The 21,941-nt window shown below is 47.8% G+C and overlaps 1 protein-coding gene across 1 annotated transcript in view; it reads right to left on the bottom strand.

Annotated features, from left to right (window-relative positions):
• ASPSCR1 (ASPSCR1 tether for SLC2A4, UBX domain containing) overlaps window positions 1–21,941 on the bottom strand; it is an 86,213-nt gene that overhangs the window by 44,360 nt on the left and 19,912 nt on the right. The window contains exons 5-8 of the mRNA XM_065416272.1: window positions 16,269–16,326; window positions 15,379–15,452; window positions 8,631–9,069; window positions 353–492 (exon numbers count right to left, since the gene is read on the bottom strand). Of these exons, the coding sequence (XP_065272344.1) occupies window positions 353–492; window positions 8,631–9,069; window positions 15,379–15,452; window positions 16,269–16,326 (711 nt within the window). The remainder of the gene's footprint in view (window positions 1–352; window positions 493–8,630; window positions 9,070–15,378; window positions 15,453–16,268; window positions 16,327–21,941) is intronic.

Genomic DNA, 21,941 nt, shown 5'->3' with positions numbered 1-21,941 from the left:
CATTATTGGAGTGTTTTCTGTTCTAGTCTGTTGACCAATTCTATTGTGTTGTTCAGTAGCTCAGCTCTTGATCTGAAAATCAAGAATGCCCCAGGTCTGGAACCTAGCACGTTCTGTCCTGGACAGGTGCCAAACTCCCTGCTTAGGCCCAGTGATTAACAACAGGATTAAAGTCTGAGATCTTGCAAATCACCAAGGATAGGAGAGTATTTTGTACACAGAGCCCAAGCCATCGATCAGACCAGCACCTTTTCCCTAGAAGCCAGCACAATCTATAGAGCACCAATGCAATACATTCAGAGTGGCGAGAGGAGATGGAGGAACTTCAATTGCTAATGAAAAGAAAGCTTGCCTCTCACTCTGCAGCTGGGCCAAGCGTTTCCGCACATCGTCCACCGTGACTTCGAAGAACTCATCAGGAAGATCCTGTGGGCCAGCAGACAGTGGCTCTTCCAGGTCTGGATGGCACACGACTGGCTCTCGCTCCAAAAGCTGCAGAGCAAAGAGGGAGCCAGGTTAGACTTGAGTGCTACGCCCCAGCTAAAGCCAAAGCATAGCACAAAGAATCAGACCTCAGCATTTGCAAAGTAAGGTCCATTCACAGGCTGCATCTCTCTTCTAGGAAAGACCTGCCCACAGGGATCTCGTCACCTACATAACACACAGACCTTATATTGTACTGCAGCTCCAGATAACCATTCCCCTGCTATAAGCACCAGAGAGCTGCTCCCCTCCCAGTCTCTGTCCACACACCCAAATCTTCCCAGTGGTAGAGCATAGCTGCCTTCTCTCCCCTCCCTGGGGCAATGCATGCTAGCTACCTGGCAGAAGTCCTGCTACAAGCACCTGGATGTCTGAATCATCACCAGCCAATCAGATTAGTCAGTTTTGGAACAATTCTAACCTTTTAGAACCCAGACATTCTCAGGTAGATGAGAATTTGTATGAGACAGAAGAGGAAAAAGTGCTGCAATCCCCAGAGCCGAGCCAGTGGGAGAAACGAGCTTTTATGGATAATATGCAGTTCTGTAATCAGGAGCCCCTGACAGCCAGTTGCCTGCCTGACATGGCCCAAGACTCCATGATTTAGGATATTCCTATTTATGCAAACCTCTTGGCCCTCCTCTCTCTCTCTCTCTCTCTCACACACACACACCCCCCAACCAACCTCCAGCACACCCCGCCCATGGCCTCCTGTCCCATCCATTCTCCCTTCCCCCATGTACGGGGCCCCCTGGGAACACAAAGCATCTCAGAGACAACGCAAATTACAAGGCAAGGTTTGCTATGTTTGTGGGCGCCAAAGGGTAATTTGAGAAATTAAAAGAGCGAGGTTGCGTGGGTGGGACCCTCGGCTACTTTTAGAAAGTCAAGTGGAGTCAGCTCTAACTAAAGGGTGAAGGAGCCTGATTGCAGCTTTCCCTGGGCTGGGGAAGAGGAGTGCCCAGAGCTGCAGCATTCCCTGGACTGCGAGCACAGGAAGGGTTCCTGAGCTGCCAAGATAGATGCCCTCTTGGAAAGAGACTCCTGCATATCAATCTTCCAGCACTAGCTGTTTACAGAGTTAGGTAACAGCTGCACTGATGCAGCTGTGCCGCTGTAGTGCATCTGGTGAAGACGCTCTATGCCAATGGGAGAGCACTCTCCCATCAGCATAATTACTCCACCTCCGTGAGAGGCAAAAGCTATGGCTAGGTCTACACTACCCGCCTGAATCGGCAGGTAGAAATCGATCTCTTGGGGATCAACTTATCGCGTCTCGTCAGGACGCGACAATCGATCCCCGAATCGACGCGCTTACTCCACCAGCGGAGGTGGGAGTAAGCGCCGTCGACTGGGAGCCGCGGCAGTCGATTTTGCCGCCGTCCTCACAACAGGGTAAGTCGGATCTGATACGTCGAATTCAGCTACGCTATTTGCGTAGCTGAATTTGCGTATCTTAAATCGACCCCCCCCCCCCCGTAGTGTAGATGTAGCCTATGACAGCAAGAGAGCATCTCCTGTCGACATAGCACCAGTACAGACACTGCTTAGGTCGATCTAACTTGCGCACTTGGCAGTGGGGTGGTGTCTTTGTCACAACCCAGAATGACAAAAATTAAATAACTAAAGCAGTATTGTAGACCTGCCCTGGGTCTCCTTCAAGCCAGGCGGAGGAGGCTACCTCTCTTGCGTCATTCTGGGCTTCACAGGAACAGGACACTTTGCCATCCTCCCAGAGGTAGTTCGATTTGATCTTGCTGCAATGATCAACTCTAAGCACATCTACAGCCTTGTCAAATAGCTCTGTACCCACCACCTCAGGAAAAGCCTGGGGAAAACATATGGACCATGCAACATGCCCTGAAGGGTCTCTGGAATCCCCAGGAGAGAATTCCAGAGCCAAGGGACCTCACTGAGAACACCTCACCAAATATAATTGAGGCTACTAACTCAAGCACCTTGACTAATCATGACGGTGGCAGAATCCCACAAGAAGAGAGACAGGCCGGGCCCAAACCATTTAGGGCTTTGTAGATTAAAGCCTTCAGCCAATGCATATCAAAGCATAGGTGTAACATGCACCTATAGGGATACTCCACTTCAGAGGAGGGCAGCTACATTCTGGTCTTCCCTGTTCAATTGCTTTTCCTACTTTGTGTTTAACTCCTTTGGGCTACAGTCTGCCATAAGAGTCACACAGGCACTGGTTTCCAGACACCTCCATTCAAACAGCAGGAGGCCAAGGTCCTTCTTCCCCAATGTCATTCTCTGTCAGCTAGTCAGAATTACAGATAAGTTGTGCAACAAAACCTGATTATCCAAAAGATAAATTCTCTTCTCTCCATGCCCATGTGCTCCAACACTGCCTCAATACCTGCCACATACTAGTCCAGCTGCAAAGCGGTGCACCTGCTGTGGTATGAAATATTCCCATCCTAGAACTTTATAATTATTTTCGACAGCACGGAATGCTGAATATCTGAAACAAATTCTGAACACACAAGTATAGAAACAAGCCTCTGAGTTAGTGACTGAAATAGCGTAACATTTCTCTCTATAGAATATTCAACTTACACTAGAGATAAGAAATTCCAAACCTGTCCAAGGGGTCTGCAAAAAAACCCAATGCAAACAGAACAAGAATTCCCACCCACTCGACCTTTAAGCCAGACCCCAATAGGACACTGACAGCTCTCAGCTTCAGAGAGAATTGCCATGGATAGATCTGTAGGGCAGCAGCACACAGGTTAGGAGCCTGTGTCCTTGCAAAGCTCCTGCCATCCAGTCCCTAGAGTTGCACCAGTTCCGATGACAGAAACATGAAGAGAGCAGCACATCTTGCACACATGGGCCTACCATCGAGGTGACCATTTTGCAATAGATGATACAGCCTGAAGAGAGACTGCTACTGAATAATACTTCTTCATCTAGGTAGCTTACTCTCAGTGGTATCATCTGTACCCCCCTCCCACCTCCATCGCTACCCATCCACACAAACAGTATCTATGGGCTGGAGGGGCCAATCTGTTTCTGTCACTTCACCCAGTCTATGCTTTACCCAAAGGGCAGCAGCTGCCATTTGCTCCTTCTTGTCCCATTGATATTCATTCCCTATATTCCACGGGCCTTTCTGAGTCCAGTTGCTTCCATCTCAAGTTTAGGTCAGAAATTATCTCAATTGGCAACTAATAATCTTAAGTATAAGCAGAGTCTGAAAGCTACCTTCCAACCCCCATTCCTGTGAGCAGCGTCACCCAACAAGGGGACACAGTAAATGGCATACACACGTCCCTCTGTAGGAGGTCCAAAAGCCTGTGATCTAAGAGCACCTGCTATGGATGACGTCTCCCCACAGACTCATGCCCCTTAGCTTCTCAGAGCCAGGGGCAGCTATGTGTTCTCACAGGCAACGAGGGGGCTCAGGGAGCAACAAGCTAAGGCTGCTCATACAGAGGAGACTGTCGGCTACATCCTAATCCCATCAACTGTCCCCAATCCTGCTGCCCTCACCCCACCTCCACCTCTCAGTTTAGTCCAGATTTCTCTGAACAGAAAGTCATGGCAGAGGGAAACCCTCGTTAGCTGACACTAGGAAGTTCCGATCTCTACTGAGATAATTAATGGGAAGGGCACATTGTACCTTTCTCAGGCAGCAGCCCCTTCCGGGAAGCTTAGAGCAAAAGCATTGTAAATCAGGGAGATGATAAACCCTGCAACACCAGTTCTTGGTCATGGTCTCCAATATTTCCTGCCCAAAGTTGAGTTTTCAGGCACATCTGATCAGTATGATGGAGCCATCATCAGGCCTCAGTATGTCTATTCGACTCCAACCCACACGAGACACCCAATGTCAGCAATAATGCCTATCGGTTTGAGGTCATCACTTTGGCTCTGAAAAAGGGAGCAGTGAAGGGAGGCTTTAAAAGCTCCTTCTGACTTCAAAGCAAAGTGGTAGGCAGACCCAGCTCCCCTCCCCACTGCAGTGAGCTCTGATCTCCAGGGGAATTTGGAGTAAAGCTACCTTCTAATAATTAATGTTTTGACATCAAAGCTAGCATGCGGCTGGTCTGTAAACCATCCTTAGCCCAGAAATGGAGAGACACCCGCATAGATTTTATCCAGTCTCTTCCTTTCAATCCAAACGCCACACACAGGAACAGCATTAACGGGAAGATTCTTTTACTAAAATGGACCTTTGATGTTTTAAAAAAAAAATTGTTTTGTTTTGGGTTTTTCCCTCAGGTCTGAAAAGGGACAAAAAGCAGATGCCATGTGGCCAGCCCTACACTCTGTGTTGCTGCTGGGAGTGAGGAGGGCAGAAAAGGGCAGGAGTGAAGGCGGAAGCTCAGCTTAATCAATCAGCAGCAAAGGCACCCAAGATCAAAGGGCATGAAAGCATCAGTCAAAGTCACATTCTGTTGAACATGAGGGCAGAAACCTTCAGCAGAACCTGCTCCCGAGGCAGCTCTCTCAAACTGGGAGTGGGAGGCTGGCTCTAGAAGCAACTCTAACTCGGTAGAACAGCACTACAATTCTGGTGGAGAGAAGACTTGGGGAGGCTGGAGCATAAACTAGAGTCCTCCGCTGTGTGTGGTCAGAGTCCCACTCAGCTCTCCATGCCTGTCTGAACACCAGGCTGCAGAACAGTGTCCCATACAGCTACAGGCAAGACATGACAGGGGAGCTAGGTTTGGCCCTACACCAGCACATGGAGGTGGAGAAAGAGAACAGAGCTGGTGAAGGATGACACCAGCCCTTCTGATTCTTCAGCCATATCCTTACGGAGGAATGGGAGAGTCCGCTCCCCACTCCTGACTCCCATATAGCAGGAACAGCCAGAGGGAGACAAGCTCAGCCTGGGCAGGCAGCAGGCACATTGTCCAGCTCTTCAGGCTCAAACCCCTCTCTCTGAGGGGTTCAATTCCAAGAATTAGAAGGGACTAGCCAGTCTGGAGCATACATGAATAGTCATAATTTAACTGGAAAAGCACCTGTCTGCTACACTATTTGCGGCTCAGGAATCCTTCCAGGGTCTGGCTTCTGTTTCTAGGCAGTGAACCCCTCTCAACAATAGGGAGCAGCCACAGAGAAACCTGCCAAGGAGGAGATCATGCACACACGCTTCACCCTGTTAAGCTCTCATGAGGCCGGGCTCTCGCTCTGAACCTCACCAGACATTTTTCTTGCTACTTCTAAGATTTTATTTGTTTAATTTCTTAACTGGGTCAGGTCTGAGGACAAAGGTAAAACTCAAACCTCAAGGATTCCATAGCAGGAGGCATTCAAAAGGAAAGAACAGAGAGGGGGATTCTGTGAAGGGTTAAAAAAAGCCAGTCCCTGGGTTTGGGAAGTAACCCCTGAGAGTCTATCATCCCTAGCTTCTGGAGAGTGGACCCAGTGACAGCAGGGGAAGTCTTTATCAAATTGTGACCTCCATTTTGTCTTGTAATCTCCATTTTCTATTAGGACCTCCATTTTGTATTATGTGCTGAACACATTTAACTTTGCCCAAGGCAAGGTTATTGAATTGCATTCCAGCTAGCCTCCCTCCCCAGGAAAGGTTTTGACACTGATGGAATGTGCCCCTTTATTCACATCCTACACACTGTTGTAATAATCTTTGTACAAAATATGCCTTGTAAAGTATCATTTGAAAATTAATAACTTGCTGGTTAATAATATCATGGTGAAATGTATGTAGCAACCTTGTGTGTCAAGTTATGAAATCCCCCCATGGTGATGTTAAAGGCACATGTTCAAAATCATGTAGCCCCAATTAGATATAACTGGTCAACCAGGCCTGTCTTAAACAAAGGGAGTGTGTTTACCTCAATCTGCATGTAAGTGGTAAACAGAGTCCTCAGACAGCAAGGGGGTGAAGAAAAAAAGAAAGAAAATCTGAATTTCAGCATACACGGGTGAGGGGGAAAAAACAGCAAGAAGCCTCCTTCTTACACCCGACTCCATGTTTCCTTGCTCTCAGCTGGAATGAACTTTATCTAGGGGTCACGCTCAGGAACATGCATTTCAAAGGGTGACTGAACTATAAAAGTGAGGGGCAAAAAACACATTCTCGCTCCCTGTCCATCTCTCTCTTTTCACCTACGAAGACAAAAGAAACAGCCGTTGGACCTTGGGAGTAGATCCTGACCTGAAACTTGATCAGCAATGCTACTGAAAACCTGTGGTAAGAATTTCACCTTGAATCAAGTTTAGTTTGTTAAGTTTAGTATTAGGAAGCATTTTCTCTTTCTTTTTCTTGTAACCATTTCTGACTTTAATGCCTTCATACTTCTACCCACTTAAAACCTCTCTCTTTGTAGTGAAATGAATTTATTTTATTCTTTTATCAAAACTAATCCAGTGCTGTGAACTGTGTAGGTAATTCCATTTAAGGTGGCAAGCTGCTATACCTCGATCCCCTTAGAGGTGCAATGGACCTCATCTATCTGGACTGTCCAGTGCAGAACACACATTTTGGGGGGAAATCTGAGACTAGGAGTGTGCTGGAGTCATCCTGCATGTAGTAACCAAGGTTGCTGGAAGCCAGAGGGTGGCTGCTGGCTTCAGAGTTGCTGGACAAGTGCTATGGCTTTACAAAGACACTCTGGGTGTGACACAGGCTGATTGTGAGTGACCCAAGTTGGAAGCTACAACAGCAAAGCATTGTAAGGCACCCAAGTTTGAAGAGCAGTGGTGACAGCCCCCTCATTTGTGTAGATTGCACCCCAAAATGTCAGACACCTCATTGAAGGACCATCACTGAGAAGCCATCAGCTTTGGTCTCTCAACTGCTGGCCCATGAAACAATGGATTTTCTACACAGGGGCACCCGCATGGCCAGTAAATAATGCAGTTTGTTTGTCAATACGGGCACATGGCTAAAGGGTGAGAGACTGTATTGGGGTGGGGGGGGGAATGCTTTTCTAAGCAGGGGGCCAAACACTGCGACATGCAAGCAGGATTGGGTGGAAAGAGAAGGCAGAAAGGACTCTGGCTTGCCTGAAACACAGAGAAGCTTGAACTCACAGAAGGGGTGAGATCAGACTTGGGAGGAGGCATCTCAAGACTTTTGTTATTTTTCAAAGATCTGTAACTCTCTAGTTCTTTTTAAGAGTAAAGTGACTGTGGTTAAGAAATTTCTTTGCTAAGCCTGTGTTCCTTGCTTTCTTGCCACGTTACCCCCAAAGGTGTTAAACTAGAAGCCAGAGTCCCAGCTGCTAAGTGGAAATCTGGGGGAGCATATGTAAGCAGCTAAACAGCTTGGAGGGAAAGGTGGTTTTGAGGACTACGGCAGCTGGATTGGAGCATTTCATGTCCTAGGGAAGGCTCAGACAAATGGTTTGATCCAGGGGAGTCCTCTCTAGAATCTCTGAATTAGCAACAGCTACTAGACTCGACTCAGACCCCACTGGGTTAGAAGCACATGCAGCCCAGGATCTAGGTCCACTCACAGACTGGTGTCCACACAGAGAGGCAGTGGGTCAGGCTGCGACAGATTTGATAAGGCCATCCATTCTCCCAGGACACCACCCACAGGGATATATTTCTAATCATGCAGAAGGTAACAGAGCCTCCACAAGTAACAAGCATATCTGGGGGGGAGGGAGGAGTACAAGTCTGGCCAGTTAAATCCTATCTTTCCTTTGGCAAAACTACAGACTGAGTAGTGGTGGGAAAGCGCTCAGTGCCCCATTCCTGGAGGCAAGCACGGCATCTGGCTACCGCACTTAGCGCTGCAGAGTGTTTGCCAAGTACTTGGCATGACTGGCACTATAGAAACCAGTTCTTTTTTTAATGCTTCTAACTCAGCCTTGCTGCCTCCATTTGTCCAGGAGACAACACGTTTCAAAACCTAGTCCAACTCCTCTGTCCATTGGACAGAGTGCAAGTTCCTAAATCCCCACCACTCATCTACCTCTGGAACATCAATCAAGCAGTCCAAAAGGCAACAACCCCCCAGCAACACAACGTCCTTAATGTCAGAAGCCACAAGCCCAGTGGCTCAAGTCCTAGGATTACAGGACAGAAAATACTAAAAACTGACAAGTTTTCTTTCTCTTGTTAGAAGCCTAATCTCAGGCAAGGGAGGATGAGAGGAAAGCCCTTCTACCCCAGACACCCAAAGAAAGCAAAGCTCCCCTTACCTGCTCTTGCTCCTTCAGCTGTTCTCGGCTTGTCTTAGACTTCTTTGGCTTAGAAGGGCCTCCAGGACTGGAGAGAGATGTTGGCAGCTTTGAAGATAGCATATCTGACACTGGAAAGTCTGCAGCTACAGGGGTCCCCCCCAGACGCTGTCCATCTCCAAAGAAAGGGACAAATGGGGCAGGCGCAGGATCTGAGGGAGGCCACAACTCCCCCAAGCTGGCCTGGGATACTTTAACCAAGTCCTGCTTGTCTGTGCAGTTGTTTAAAGAGAAGGCCACATCTCTGGGGTCCAAGTCCTTTGAGAACATGCTTGTGTGAGGTAATGGCATATCTACTGCTCCTTCAGTAGAGACTGGGCTCACTGGCAGCTTGCTAAATGGGGCCGCTGTGTCCACAGCCGCCTCCTGGCCAGAGGAGCCACATTTCTTCATGACAACCCTTCAAAGGAGACACCACAGAAAGAAGTAAAAGCAAAATCATTGACTGAAAGAATTGTCCTTCCCCCCTCTTCCCCCCAAAATGCCCTTGACACAGGAGAGACTGCTGGTCACAAAAGCACAAACCCCCACAAGGTGCCTCCATAGGATGGCCACAGAAAATAAGTTTTCGTTACTTTGAAGTCAATTCTAAAGAAATTGAGAACGACCCACTCCCCGGGCAAAACCCCCCCCCCAGGAAACAGCAACAATCATCTGTACAGCCACCAGTACATTGAGCAGGTGGATTGGCTAGTAGACACAGAATGAGACCTCCCACATTCTAGCCAGCAAGAGGCATGGCAGGTCCTGTGAGTTTAATATGCCTGAAATCCAAAGTAGTGTCGTGGAAAAAGTCACCCAAGCATTGATTTTAGTTCACAGACTCAAGCCTGAGGTCAGTTTACTGCAATACATACCAACGCGTTGCGGTAGCAGTCCGAAAACTACTACTCTGGTCTACACTACACCTTTAATTCGGATTTAGTGGCTTTAATTCGAATTAACTCTGGAACCGTCCACACAACGAAGCCATTTAATTCGAATTAAAGGGCCCTTTAATTCGATTTCTGTACTCCACCCCGACGAGCGGAGTAGCGCCAAAATCGAATTTGTCAATTCGAATTAGCGTTAGTGTGGCCGCAATTCGATGTTATTGGCCTCCAGGAGCTATCCCACAGTGCACCATTGTGACCGCTCTGGCCAGCAATCTGAACTCGCATGCACTGGCCAGGTGGACAGGAAAAGCCCCGGGAACATTTGAATTTCATTTCCTGTTTGCACAGCGTGGAGAGCACAGGTGACCACAGAGAGCTCATCAGCACAGGTAACCATGCAGGCTGATAATCGAAAAAGAGCACCAGCATGGACCGTACAGGAGGTACTGGATTTGATCTCTATATGGGGAGAGGATTCAGTGCTAGCTGAACTGCGTTCGAAAAGACGAAATGCCAAAACTTATGAAAAAATTTCCAAGGGCATGATGGAGAGAGGCCACAATAGGGACACAGATCAGTGCCGCGTGAAAGTCAAGGAGCTCAGACAAGCCTATCAAAAAGCAAAGGAGGCAAACGGTCGCTCCGGGTCAGAGCCGCGGACATGCCGCTTCTACGCTGAGCTAAATGCATTTCTAGGGGGGGCCGCCACCACTACCCCACCTCTGACTGTGGATTCCGAGCTGGGGATAATCTCATCAGGGACACCTGATGATTCCGCGGAAGGGGAAGAGGAGGAGGAGGAGGACGAGCTGGCAGAGAGCACCCAGCTCTCCGTTCTCCCCAACAGCCAGGAACTGTTTCTCACCCTGACTGAAGTACCCTCCCAAGCCAGCACCCAAGACCATGACCCCATGGAAGGGACCTCAGGTGAGTTTACCTTTTAAAATATAAAACATGGTTTAAAAGCAAGCATTTTTAATGATTAATTTGCCCTGAGCACTTGGGATGCATTCGCAGCCAGTACAGCTACTGGAAAAGTCTGTTAACATGTCTGGGGATGGAGCGGAAATCCTCCAGGGACATCTCCATGAAGCTCTCCTGGAGGTACTCCAAAAGCCTTGCCACAAGGTTTCTGGGCAGTGCAGCCTTATTCCGTCCTCCATGGTAGGACACTTGACCACGCCATGCTAGTAGCAAGTAATCTGGTATCATTGCCTGACAGAGCCTGGCAGCGTATGGTCCCGGTGTTTGCTGGCATTCAAGCAACATCCGTTCTTTATCTTGCTGTGTAATCCTCAGGAGAGTGATATCGCTTAGGGTAACCTGGTTGAAATAAGGGAATTTAATTAAGGGGACTGAGGTGGCCGTTCCTACTGGGCTGTTTGCCTGTGGCTGAAAAGAAATCCTTCCCTGCATTTAGCCAAGTGCAAGGGGGGGGGGAGGATTGGCCCAGAGCTTTTCGCGTTTTGCTAGCAGGGATCTTCCCTGATACCAGCCAGGCGGTGGGGGGAGGGATAAAGCACTCATCCCAGAGAATTCATGGCGGGTGGGGGGGGGGGGGTTAGTTTGGTTCCTGCAGGGATCTTCCCTGATACCAGCCACGCGGTGGGGGGAGGGATAAAGCACTCATCCCAGAGAATTCATGGCGGGTGGTGGGGGGGGGGGGGTTAGTTTGGTTCCTGCAGGGATCTTCCCTGATACCAGCCAGGCGGTGGGGGGAGGGATAAAGCACTCATCCCAGAGAATTCATGGCGGGTGGGGGGGGGGGGTTAGTTTGGTTCCTGCAGGGATCTTCCCTGATACCAGCCACGCGGTGGGGGGAGGGATAAAGCACTCATCCCAGAGAATTCATGGCGGGTGGGGGGGGGGTGTTAGTTTGGTTCCTGCAGGGATGTTCCCTGATACCAGCCACGCGGTGGGGGGAGGGATAAAGCACTCATCCCAGAGAATTCATGGCGGGTGGGGGGGGGGTGTTAGTTTGGTTCCTGCAGGGATCTTCCCTGATACCAGCCAGGCGGTGGGGGGAGGGATAAAGCACTCATCCCAGAGAATTGGATGGGGGGGGGGGTGTTAACCTTCAGCAGCAGAAAACAAGCTAACAGGAAAACTGCAGCACAACGGGCTTTGCTTGGTATGTGGGAAAGCAGGGCGCAGAAGCCTAAAGACAGTGGCTTACCATGGCAGCATGCAAGGTGAATTCTGTTGCCCCGACCTGCGTCTGTGATCTCTAGCAGCAAAGCCACAGGCACTCAATATTAAGAGGCAAAATGCGACCTTGCACAGAAATCACATGTGCTATGTAATGTGAATAGTATACACCGTGAAAGAGTATAAGCATTGTTCTGAAAAATGTATCTTTTAAAAAAATTCTCTCCTTTTTTCACTCCCTCCAGCAGGTGCAAATGTTTCAAGCCTCCCTCCTCCTTCCCGAAGGCTATCCCAGATAAGGCGTCGTAAAAAAAAAACGAGAGAAGAGATGTTTTCCGAAATCATGCAATCCACCAGGAATGAAAGAGCTCATCTGAATGAGTGGAAGGAGACGGTTTGCAAGTATAGGAAAGAAGCCAGTGACCGTGAGGACAGGAGGGACCAACGTGAGGACATGAGGGACCAACGTGAGGACATGAGGGACCAACGTGAGGACATGAGGGACCAACGTGAGGACATGAGGGACGCTCGAGATGAGAGGTGGCGGCAGGAAGATCAGAGGAGTCGGGAAGCAACGCTGGGGCTGCTGCGTGAGCAAACAGACATGCTCCGGCGTCTGGTGGAGCTTCAGGAACGGCTGCTGGAGAACCGAGTGCCGCTACAGCCCCTGTATAACCCCCCTACCTCCTCACCATGTTCCATAGCCTCCACACCCAGACGTGTAAGAACACGGGGGGGGAGGCTCCATACACCCTCCCATTCCACCCCAGTGGACAGCCCAAGCAAAAGGCTGCCATTTTTTTAACCTTTTTTTACTGGGCTTTTCCTTCCCGCTGATCCTCCTCCCAAACCCCACTCAGGTTCTCTCCCTCTTTTTATAATCAATTCATAAAGAATAAATGATTTTTAAACAATGGTGACTTTATTTCCTTTGAAAGCAAGCTGGGGGAAGGGGGAGGGTGGGTTCCTTACAGAGAATGAGTCAATAAAGGGGGCGGGTTTTCAGGAAGGATAAACAAACATAAATTTCACACTGTAGCCTGGCCAGTCATGAAACTGGTTTTCAAAGCTTCCCTAATGCGCAGCGCTTCATCGTGTGCTCTTCTAATCGCCCTGGTGTCTGGCTGCGAGTAATCAGCAGCCAGGCGATTTGCCTCAGCCTCCCACCCTGCCATAAAGGTCTCCCCCTTGCTCTCACAGAGATTGTGAAGCACACAGCAAGCAGTAATAACAATGGGGATATTGGTTTGGCTGAGGTCTGAGCGAGTCAATAAGGATCGCCAGCGACCTTTTAAACGGCCAAATGCACATTCTACCACCATTCTGCACTTGCTCAGCCTGTAGTTGAACAACTCCTGACTCCTGTCCAGGCTGCCTGTGTATGGCTTCATGAGCCATGGCATTAAGGGGTAGGCTGGGTCCCCAAGAATAACAATTGGCATTTCAACATCCCCCACGGTTATTTTCTGGTCCGGAAAGTAAGTCCCTTGCTGCAGCCGTTTAAACAGATTGGTGTTCCTGAAGACGCGAGCGTCATGAACCCTTCCCGGCCAGCCCACATGGATGTTGGTGAAACGTCCCTTGTGATCCACAAGTGCTTGCAGCACCATTGAGAAGTACCCCTTGCGGTTTATGTACTGGGTACCCTGGTGCTCCGGTGCCAAGATAGGAATATGGGTTCCATCTATTGCCCCACCACAGTTAGGGAATCCCATTGCAGCAAAGCCATCCACTATGACCTGCACATTTCCCAGAGTCACTACCTTTCGTAGCAGCACCTCCGTGATTGCTTTGGCTACTTGCATCACAGCAGCCCCCACAGTAGATTTGCCCACTCCAAATTGATTCCCGACTGACCGGTAGCTGTCTGGCGTTGCAAGCTTCCACAGGGCTATCGCCACTCGCTTCTCAACTGTGAGGGCTGCTCTCATCTTGGTATTCTGGCGCTTCAGGGCAGGGGAAAGCAAGTCACAAAGTTCCATGAAAGTGCCCTTACGCATGCGAAAGTTTCTCAGCCACTGGGAATCGTCCCACACCTGCAACACTATGCGGTCCCACCAGTCTGTGCTTGTTTCCCGGGCCCAGAATCGGCGTTCAAAGCCTATAACCTGGCCCATTAACATCATAATCTCCAAAGCACCGGGGCCCGCGGTCTCAGAGAATTCTGTGTCCGTGTCCATGTCCTCATCACGCTGGTCGCTGCGCTGCAATCGCCGCCTCCTCCTCCTCCTCGCCTCTTTTTTCTGGTCCTGTGTAAGCATAAACTCCACGAGAAAGCGCGAGGTGTTTATAATGTTCAAGACTGCGTTCTGGAGCACAACGGGATCCATGCTTGATGCAGAATGGAGTCTGCAGAGTTCACTCAGGAAAAAAGGCGCGAAATGGTTGTCTGCCGTTGCTTTCAGGGAGGGAGGGGGAGGCTGTACCCAGAACTACCTGCGACAATGTTTTTTGCCCCATCATGCACTGGGGTCTCAACCCAGAATTCCAAGGGGGGTGGAGACTGCGGGAACTATGGGATAGCTATGTAAAAGCTACCCACAATGCAACGCTCTGGAAATCGATGCTACTATGGTAGCTTGGACGCACACCACCGAATTAATGGTGCCTAGTGTGGCCGAATACATTCGAATTTATAAAATCGGTTTCCTAAATTCGAATTATATAAATTCGAATTAATCCTGTAGTGTAGACATACCCTTAGCACAGCATGCAGGCTGCCTTTATTCCGTCAAACCGCAAGCATATTACCAATAATACGTCATTTATGCGAAAATAAGAGTAGGGGTCTGTCCCTTTTTCCCGGTAGCTTCCTCATTATTTTACGAGAACTGGGTGCCTATTGGGTGGGGGGTTTCTTGGTGGTTTTGACATGGGTGGTACTTGGCACCAGTTGGGGTGTTGTTCTCGTCAAGGTGCATATTGTTTTCCGGGGGGGGGGGGGCATAGGGGTTTATTACAGGACGCCCAAAAATGATATATGATTGGCTGGTGGCAGGTAGCTTGGAACTATAGGAGGAGCTGGCCTTTACTAGAAGCAATTTCTTCATATAAGCCGTTACTATGTTTCATCAATGAGCAGTTATGTTTTTCCATCAACCAGCGGTTATCATGTTGCTAAGGCCTTTCGCATGGCTTCCTTCCCCTCTCTCCTCTGGTCATGGCCCATGACCGTATTTGGCAGGGGATTGCACAGCCTAGTTTAGTTCAGGTTCTGGCCTGTACTGCCTTACGTAAAGGCCGTCTGTGCAGTCAGCTTCTGTCAGAGGGCCTGAATGTGGGCCTTCGGTGTTACTTTGGTTGTTATAAAGAAGGCCACCCAGTTCTTTTTTCCCCCACAGTAGGGAAGATGCAGTCGCAGGTTTTGTCCTTTCCTTAGTCAGAGGGACTTTAGCTTTGAATTGTTTGTTTCACTCAAGAGAAAAAACAAATCTGCAAAAGCCCCTTTAATCTGCACATCTGGTCAGTGCCAGGATCTGCAGCTGTGGGAAGCACATCTGGGCAGCAGTTTCAGATAAACAGGCAAATACAATAATTACTGAGTGCCACGATGTTCATCTCTTTGAACTTTTTTTTTCATGCATTTTTTGGTACTTGAAACAAAACAAATTTACCACTAGAGTGAAAAATTATGAGGGAAGAAGAGGAAAGTGCCCAAACAGGAAGTGCACTTTGCTCCTCCCAACCTGATGATGGCATTGCCTCCAGTCAGACCAAGTGATTTCAGTGTTGTCCTCTCCAGGGCAGCTTTCCCTGCTATCTGCAACAAGAACAGAGGCAGAGACTTAGGGCATGTACGTACCAGAGGAGGCAGCCAAGGAGACTTTGCCCAGAAACAAATGCATAGCAAGGTCAGCACTGTGCCATCTAGTGGCCAGCTCACAGGCACCCCTTCTGCAGGTGGAGCCAAAGCTTCCCACCACAACACCCACCTTCACAGCTCTTACCAAACTTACTCAAATGCTTTGTAGTATTAAGTGTTCTAGCTGCAAAGTTAACTAGACATACATGGCCATAGCTAAGGAGTTCTTTTCAGGGCCAGTTCCACCCCAGAGGTGAGTTTAAAGGCAACACCTCTACACTCTGAAATCAGATTCCATCCATGTCCCTCCCCTCCCTGACCCACTCCCAGAATAAGAAGGATCTGTCCATAGAGTTCAGAAGGAGATGAAGGGGACAGCTGGGGAAGGCAGACTCCAAAATACTCTCTCTCAAAATATTAAACAAAAATAGTAATGTTGGAGAGATCAAAACAGGGAGAAAAGAAAATATTTACTGAAGTGAAACCACTGTTGTGACTCTTGAACTTTAAGAGAAGTTGAAAAAAAAACAAAACCCACAAACAGATCATTGAGAACATTTTATGGGCTCAGAGGCCTGAATGGCTCAGGGTTATGTTCCAACGGGGCTTTTTTTCCATACACACACATCAGGCTTTGAAAAGACCAAAGCTCTTCCACTTCCCCTCAAGAAAGCTGGGAGAGGGCACATTTTCCAGACTGGAAAGCAGAGCTGGGTTTTCCTTATTTTCAGAAACAGAGAAAGGGAGACAGTTGAGAAGAGTTTGCTGACTTACCTCATCTCGCATGTAAATACAGACTGGAGAGAATTCACCGTGCTGCTCCACACACTCCCTGCAAGAAAAGGAAAAGGAAATACAGCTGTCTGTACAACAACTCAACCTCTCTGAAACCCATGGAGTGGAACAGCACTAGGCAAGATCAGGGGGCCACTTTCTACTCTACCTACACCAGTGTAAATCCAGAATAACTCCACACCGTCAATCAGAGCAGAATTTGGCCTAACATTCAACTATTCCGTCAAATGCAGATCCATGGAGGGTTTAAAAAAACAAAGAAAAGCTAATTCCTCATCTGGATTTTGAGACAAAGGAATCAGAAAAGTTGATTTTCTTTGTAACTTTGGGCAAGTCAATCTCCCCATCCACCAGTTCCCCATCTCTGAAACTGGCATTAATAATTTTTCATTTTCCCCACTCTTTGTTTCACTTAGGGTATCTATTACAATTTAGATTGTATTCTCTTTGGAGCAGGGACCGTTTCTTACTATATATGTACAGCATCTAGCAGAAAGGAGTCACAAATAATAAATAATCTATGGAGGAAAGTGATGCAGTTGGGTCTTGGTACCAGACATATAACATGGACAATAGCATTATTTCATTCATTCTAGAGAGCAAGGACTTGAGGAGGCCATAGAGAAGGCAGCTGCAATAGCCAAGCTGTGAGATGAAGATATGGCTAAGAACTTCAGTGAGGCAGGGCATATACCAGCAATGTTGCAGAGCTGGTCACAGGCAGTTTGCAGGCAGAGGAGATGAGGGAAAATAGGGACTTTTTGAGTCAAGGAAGGAGCACAAGTTTTGGACAGCAGAGAAGCAGCCAGAGAAGGTGCTGTTTCTCCCCTTTCCCCAAAGAGAAGCACTTCTTTCTCAGGCCTGGTCTACACTTAAAATGTAGGTCAACATAACTACATCACTCATGGATGTGAAGAATCCACCCCACTGAGCACAACCCCCAGCATAGACGCAGCTAGATTGGTGGCAAAATGTTTCCATCACTCGGGGAAGTGATGTTCCTACAGTGACAGAAAATCCCCTTCAATCACTGTAGGCTGCATCTACACTACCGAATTATGCCAGCATAGCTACAGTTCTATAACTATGCCACGACAGTCCCTGTAGTGTAGACATGGCCTCAGATATTTAGATCTGAAGGGGCGATTTAATCTCAAATGTACTTCAAGACAGGGAAAGAAGATTGACAGGAAGGAGGCAGTAACGGGGTCCACAGGTTTGTATATTTGATAATCAGCACAAAAACAACACTTATTTACCTTGCAGAAACTGGTTCTCTGAGAAGTTTGTCCAGGTACTGCTAGTATGCATGTGTCTCATGTGTTCAAGGTCAGACTCTTTTGATCAGCAGTGTCTATGGGGGGCCATGCCCTGCATATCCTTGTGCTTCACGTCAATCTAAGAGCATATAGGGCAGAGCAGCCCCAACCAGTTCTCAGTTCCCTCACTAATTCAGAATCCCAGCAGAGAGAGACTCTGAAGGAGTGGGGATGGAGGGCAAGTCATGGGATCAATATGGATAAAACATCTCTAAGAACTAGTTACTGCTGCCAGATCTCCATTTGAAAAGGTTTGCTGGTATAGCTATAATGTCAAACCTTCCCAATGCAGACACATCTTATACTGGAAAGAGCATAGTTGCAAGTACTGTTTATACTAGTTCAGTGAGCAAAATAAGCTATATCTGCTCTGCAGATTTCTGGTATAGGAATGTTTCTTAGGCAAGCTGCAGTGATTGCCTGAGTAATAGTTGAGTGTGATCCAATTCCTGATGAAGGGGTAGACTAGCTAACTAATGCAATACTGTAATGCATTGGGTAATCCAGGAGGATAATCTCAGAGGAGACACTAGTTGGCTCTGCACAGTTTTTCCAAATTCCACAAATAAACAGGAGGATTATCAAGTACTATAGCAGAGCACTGGGAAAAATTATGGTATGCAGTTTGCCTTCCTAGGTTCAAGTGGGGTTTGGAGAGGAAAACTGAGAAATTGATGGTTTGGGTTTAAATGACAATCCAACGCCACTTTAATGAGGAATTTAGGATGGGGTCTCAACACTACTTTATCCCTGTGGACGGACTACTTTGTAAGGAGGACATGCCATTAATGCTTGGATCTCACCAGCCCTTCTGGCTGATGTGATAGCTACCAGAAAGTCTGTTTTCAGGGTGAAATGGTGAAGAAAGCACTTTGATCAAGATTTGAAGGGGAGTGCCAGAAGGCCCACCAGAACTAAATATTAAGATCCCAGGATGTGGGAGATTCCTGAAAGGGGGGGGGGGGAGGACAGGCATAAACCAGCCCTTTTATAACAATGGGATGAGAACACTACGAGTTTGAACAGGAAGGTGGCAAGTTGAAATGGCATCTAATTGGACCCTGACAGAGCTGACAGTGAAGCCCAGTAGCTTAAAATGGAGTATGTAATCTAGAATGGGTTAGGACCTTGTTGTGAAGCCCAGATGGAAAAATCTCTGCAAAATCAGTCTACAGATCAAAGTAGAAGAGGGCTCCTGCTCAATATCAATATTTCTTGGACTTCTGTGGAATAGTCCCCAACTGTTGCGCTCAGCCAGCTAACTTTCAAGCAGTCAGGTGAAGAGACATGGGGTCTGGATGGAAAATTTGTCCCTGATTCTGGGAATGTAAGGATGGAAGATTGAGGCAAGAGATCTGCAGGGGTCTGGGAGCCAGTACTGTTTGGCCCAATAAAGAGCTATAAGTATCACTGTGGCAACAGCCTGGCTGATCTTCATTACGACGAGCGTATGAAAGGATGGGGGGAAAACCTCTAGAGAGGGATGATGGAGGCTAGTGTCACAATTCTGAATCTGAGTCAATGAATTTGTTTAGTTGCCTCAGGTCCAGGATAGGGCACATTCCCCCTTTTCTTTTGGGAGTAAGGAAGTAGCTGAAATAGAAACCCTTCTCTCTGAACTCCTGAGGTGGTGCTTCTCTGGCTCCTACTTGAAATAAAGAACCCACTTCTTCCTTCAATTATCTCACTGAGATAGGTCCCTAAGAGGGACAAGAGATAGAGAGGAGGCAAGAACTGGAATTCTATGGAGTGGTCTTGGCAATAATTTCCAGTAACCAATGCTCTGAAATAATCCCAGTTCGTGCCTGAGAAAAATGGGAAAGGTGTCAACTAAAAATGGTAAAGAGAAAGGCAAGCTGTGGTGGAACTGGTATACAGCTTTCAACATGAGCATCAAACCTGCTGTTTGGGAGCTGATGCAAGGTGGATGCTGGTAGAAGAAGAGGGGCTCTCTTATGTGAGAAGCAAGACTTCCTCTTAGAAGTGTAGCCATCATTTGGAAGTTCTGTCTGAACTGGCCCTAGAAACGAAATGGTTTACTGCTGGTAACAGGTGTATAGATACTCAGGGACCTCAGTGTAGTCCTTTAGGGTGTGTAATGACTAATCCACATGGGAACTGACAAGATCTGGTCCTTCAAAGTGAAGATCTTTAATCATAATTTGGATTTCTCTAGGAATCCCTGAGGACAAGTGCCTCCTATACTGAATCCCTGGTGACCATAGGGGGGGTGTAGGTGTTTTTTTTAATCAAGGGAATCACTAGGGGAAAGTTGTTGGAAAAGGGAAACAGCTCGACTCTGAGAAAAAAGAAAAATATATTTGCTGTAGACGTGGTGCTGTGCTTTCCTTGGTAAGAGGGGAGGGTACTGGTGCCAGGGGCTTCTTAGGATTTCTCATTACTGGTGAAACCAGTACCTGTAACAATGGTACCAACGGCAGTGTCTGGAACTCTAAATCTGTAGCTAATAATAGATAACGTGGCATCATTAGACTCTGGCATTATTGCCAGGTCCAGTACCATGGATATAAGTACTGTAGGCCAAGAGGGAACTGTTGCTGGTTCCACTCTTTGGTACTGGGGTTGATTTGGCTTCAGTCAGCGCTGGAGGAGGCAAAAGGTCCACCACAATGGCCTGCGCTGAGTGATAAGGCTTGTGGGCCCAAGATTTAGAAGAGTCAGCAAGTTCATGATTCTTTCCTCCTGCTCTAGGGAAGAAGCATGGTGCTGAGTCATCCTTGATACTGTCCTCTACCTGCCCTGCCTTGAGGTGGTACCTGTCTTCGGTGTTCAGGTCTCCACTCGCAAACAGCTTGATTTGAGGGACTGAAGACAGCATGTCAAAGGAGTAGAAGTTTTCTTCTCAGGAGTAGCCAAAAGGAGCTTTGGGGTAGAATTCCTACTTACTGGGCCGCTGAAGGAATGGGATTTCTGAGAGAATAGTCCCTTTTTTGAATCAGCGGGCTGTCTTTCTGAATCCAATACATCTCTTGCTCCAACAGAAAGAGTTTTAACAGGGCATCTCTGAAGTGGCAGGTTCTGTGGGAGAAGGACCAGCACACCAAACAATGGTCCAGAATACAGGCCTCACCCAAACAAAAAAAGGCAACAGTTATGTTCATCCATGAAGGGACTAAGACCATTGAATATAGGCAGGACTTGAAGCACAAGTTTTGAACTCAGCCATTTAGCACTAAGGCACTGATGCACTAAACTGAAGCAAATTAGTCAAAATTGACTAAAATAAAACAAGGAGCTGCCAAAGGCAGGAAAATGTTCCTACCCAACAGGTTCTGAAGAGAGGTTGCTGCATGGCAGCAGGTGGAAGCCATCAAACTCCATCTTGCTGCCATGGGCAGTAAGACCAAATTCACAGGTTATCCCAACCATTAGAGTTGAATTAATTCTAACTCTTCCTGGCAAAGATTTTTGTAGCTAGAGTTCCATTACTGAGAATGTTCTGGCCCCAGGACCAAGTAGTTTAAATGTAACTCTCTCCAGCTACTGTGTTCCTGTGACACACCGCTGTCTTGGAGATACATGAAGGGTAAGACAGACTCGGAGGTAGCTGTGTCATAGTCTGTTAAAGGCTTTGATTTTGAGGCTCAGACCCTTTAATTCAGCTCTCAAATGACAGTGAAGTACATGTAATACAGATGTGATGTGTTCAAATCAGCCTTTGTAGTTTAGAAGGCTCCTGCTGTATGCTGGGTCCAGCCTCAGGCAGTGATTTACAATAACCTCACCTGGAGGTGAAGACAACATAAGCCCCAAAGGAAAGCCCTCAGGCTAGAGGAGGAGGCACAGTTTCCTGATCAGACAAAGATGAAAGAAATCATTCCTCAGCACTGTGGCAATCTGTACATCTAGGAGGAAAGTCCAGCACAACCCCATAGTGCCACACTTCTTTCAATGTGTGAGCTGATTCTGTTGATCACAGGTGAAATCTAAGAAACTTCCAAATACCACGTGCCACCCCATCCCTACTAGAATCACTCTTCTCTTTCCTGAGCAGAGCTTGTGCCAACCATTCTTCATGTAACTGCAGATCTCTTCCAGGCATGGAATGACCAACAGTGTTGAAGGCCACAGAGAGATCCAGCAGTTTCAGCACAAAGGTTTGTTTCTCATCCAGAACCAGAGGGAAGCCATCCATCAGCGCCAGCAAGACTTTGTCCTGCAGCCTGGTCTGAAATCAGTGTCGGGGTCCAGGGTGACAGCAGAGGACATATGCTTCTGGAGCTTGGATGCCACCACCTTCCAGATAACCATGCCAGGAAAAGGGAAATTGGAGACTGGACAGTAATTGATGGGTGTGTGCATAGAGCTCCTA

This window comes from Emys orbicularis, chromosome 13 (genome assembly GCF_028017835.1).
Source record: "Emys orbicularis isolate rEmyOrb1 chromosome 13, rEmyOrb1.hap1, whole genome shotgun sequence".
NCBI classification, from domain to species: Eukaryota; Metazoa; Chordata; order Testudines; family Emydidae; genus Emys; species Emys orbicularis.
Note: the sequence above shows the minus strand (reverse complement) of the source record. Positions and strands in the feature narration are given on the sequence as shown.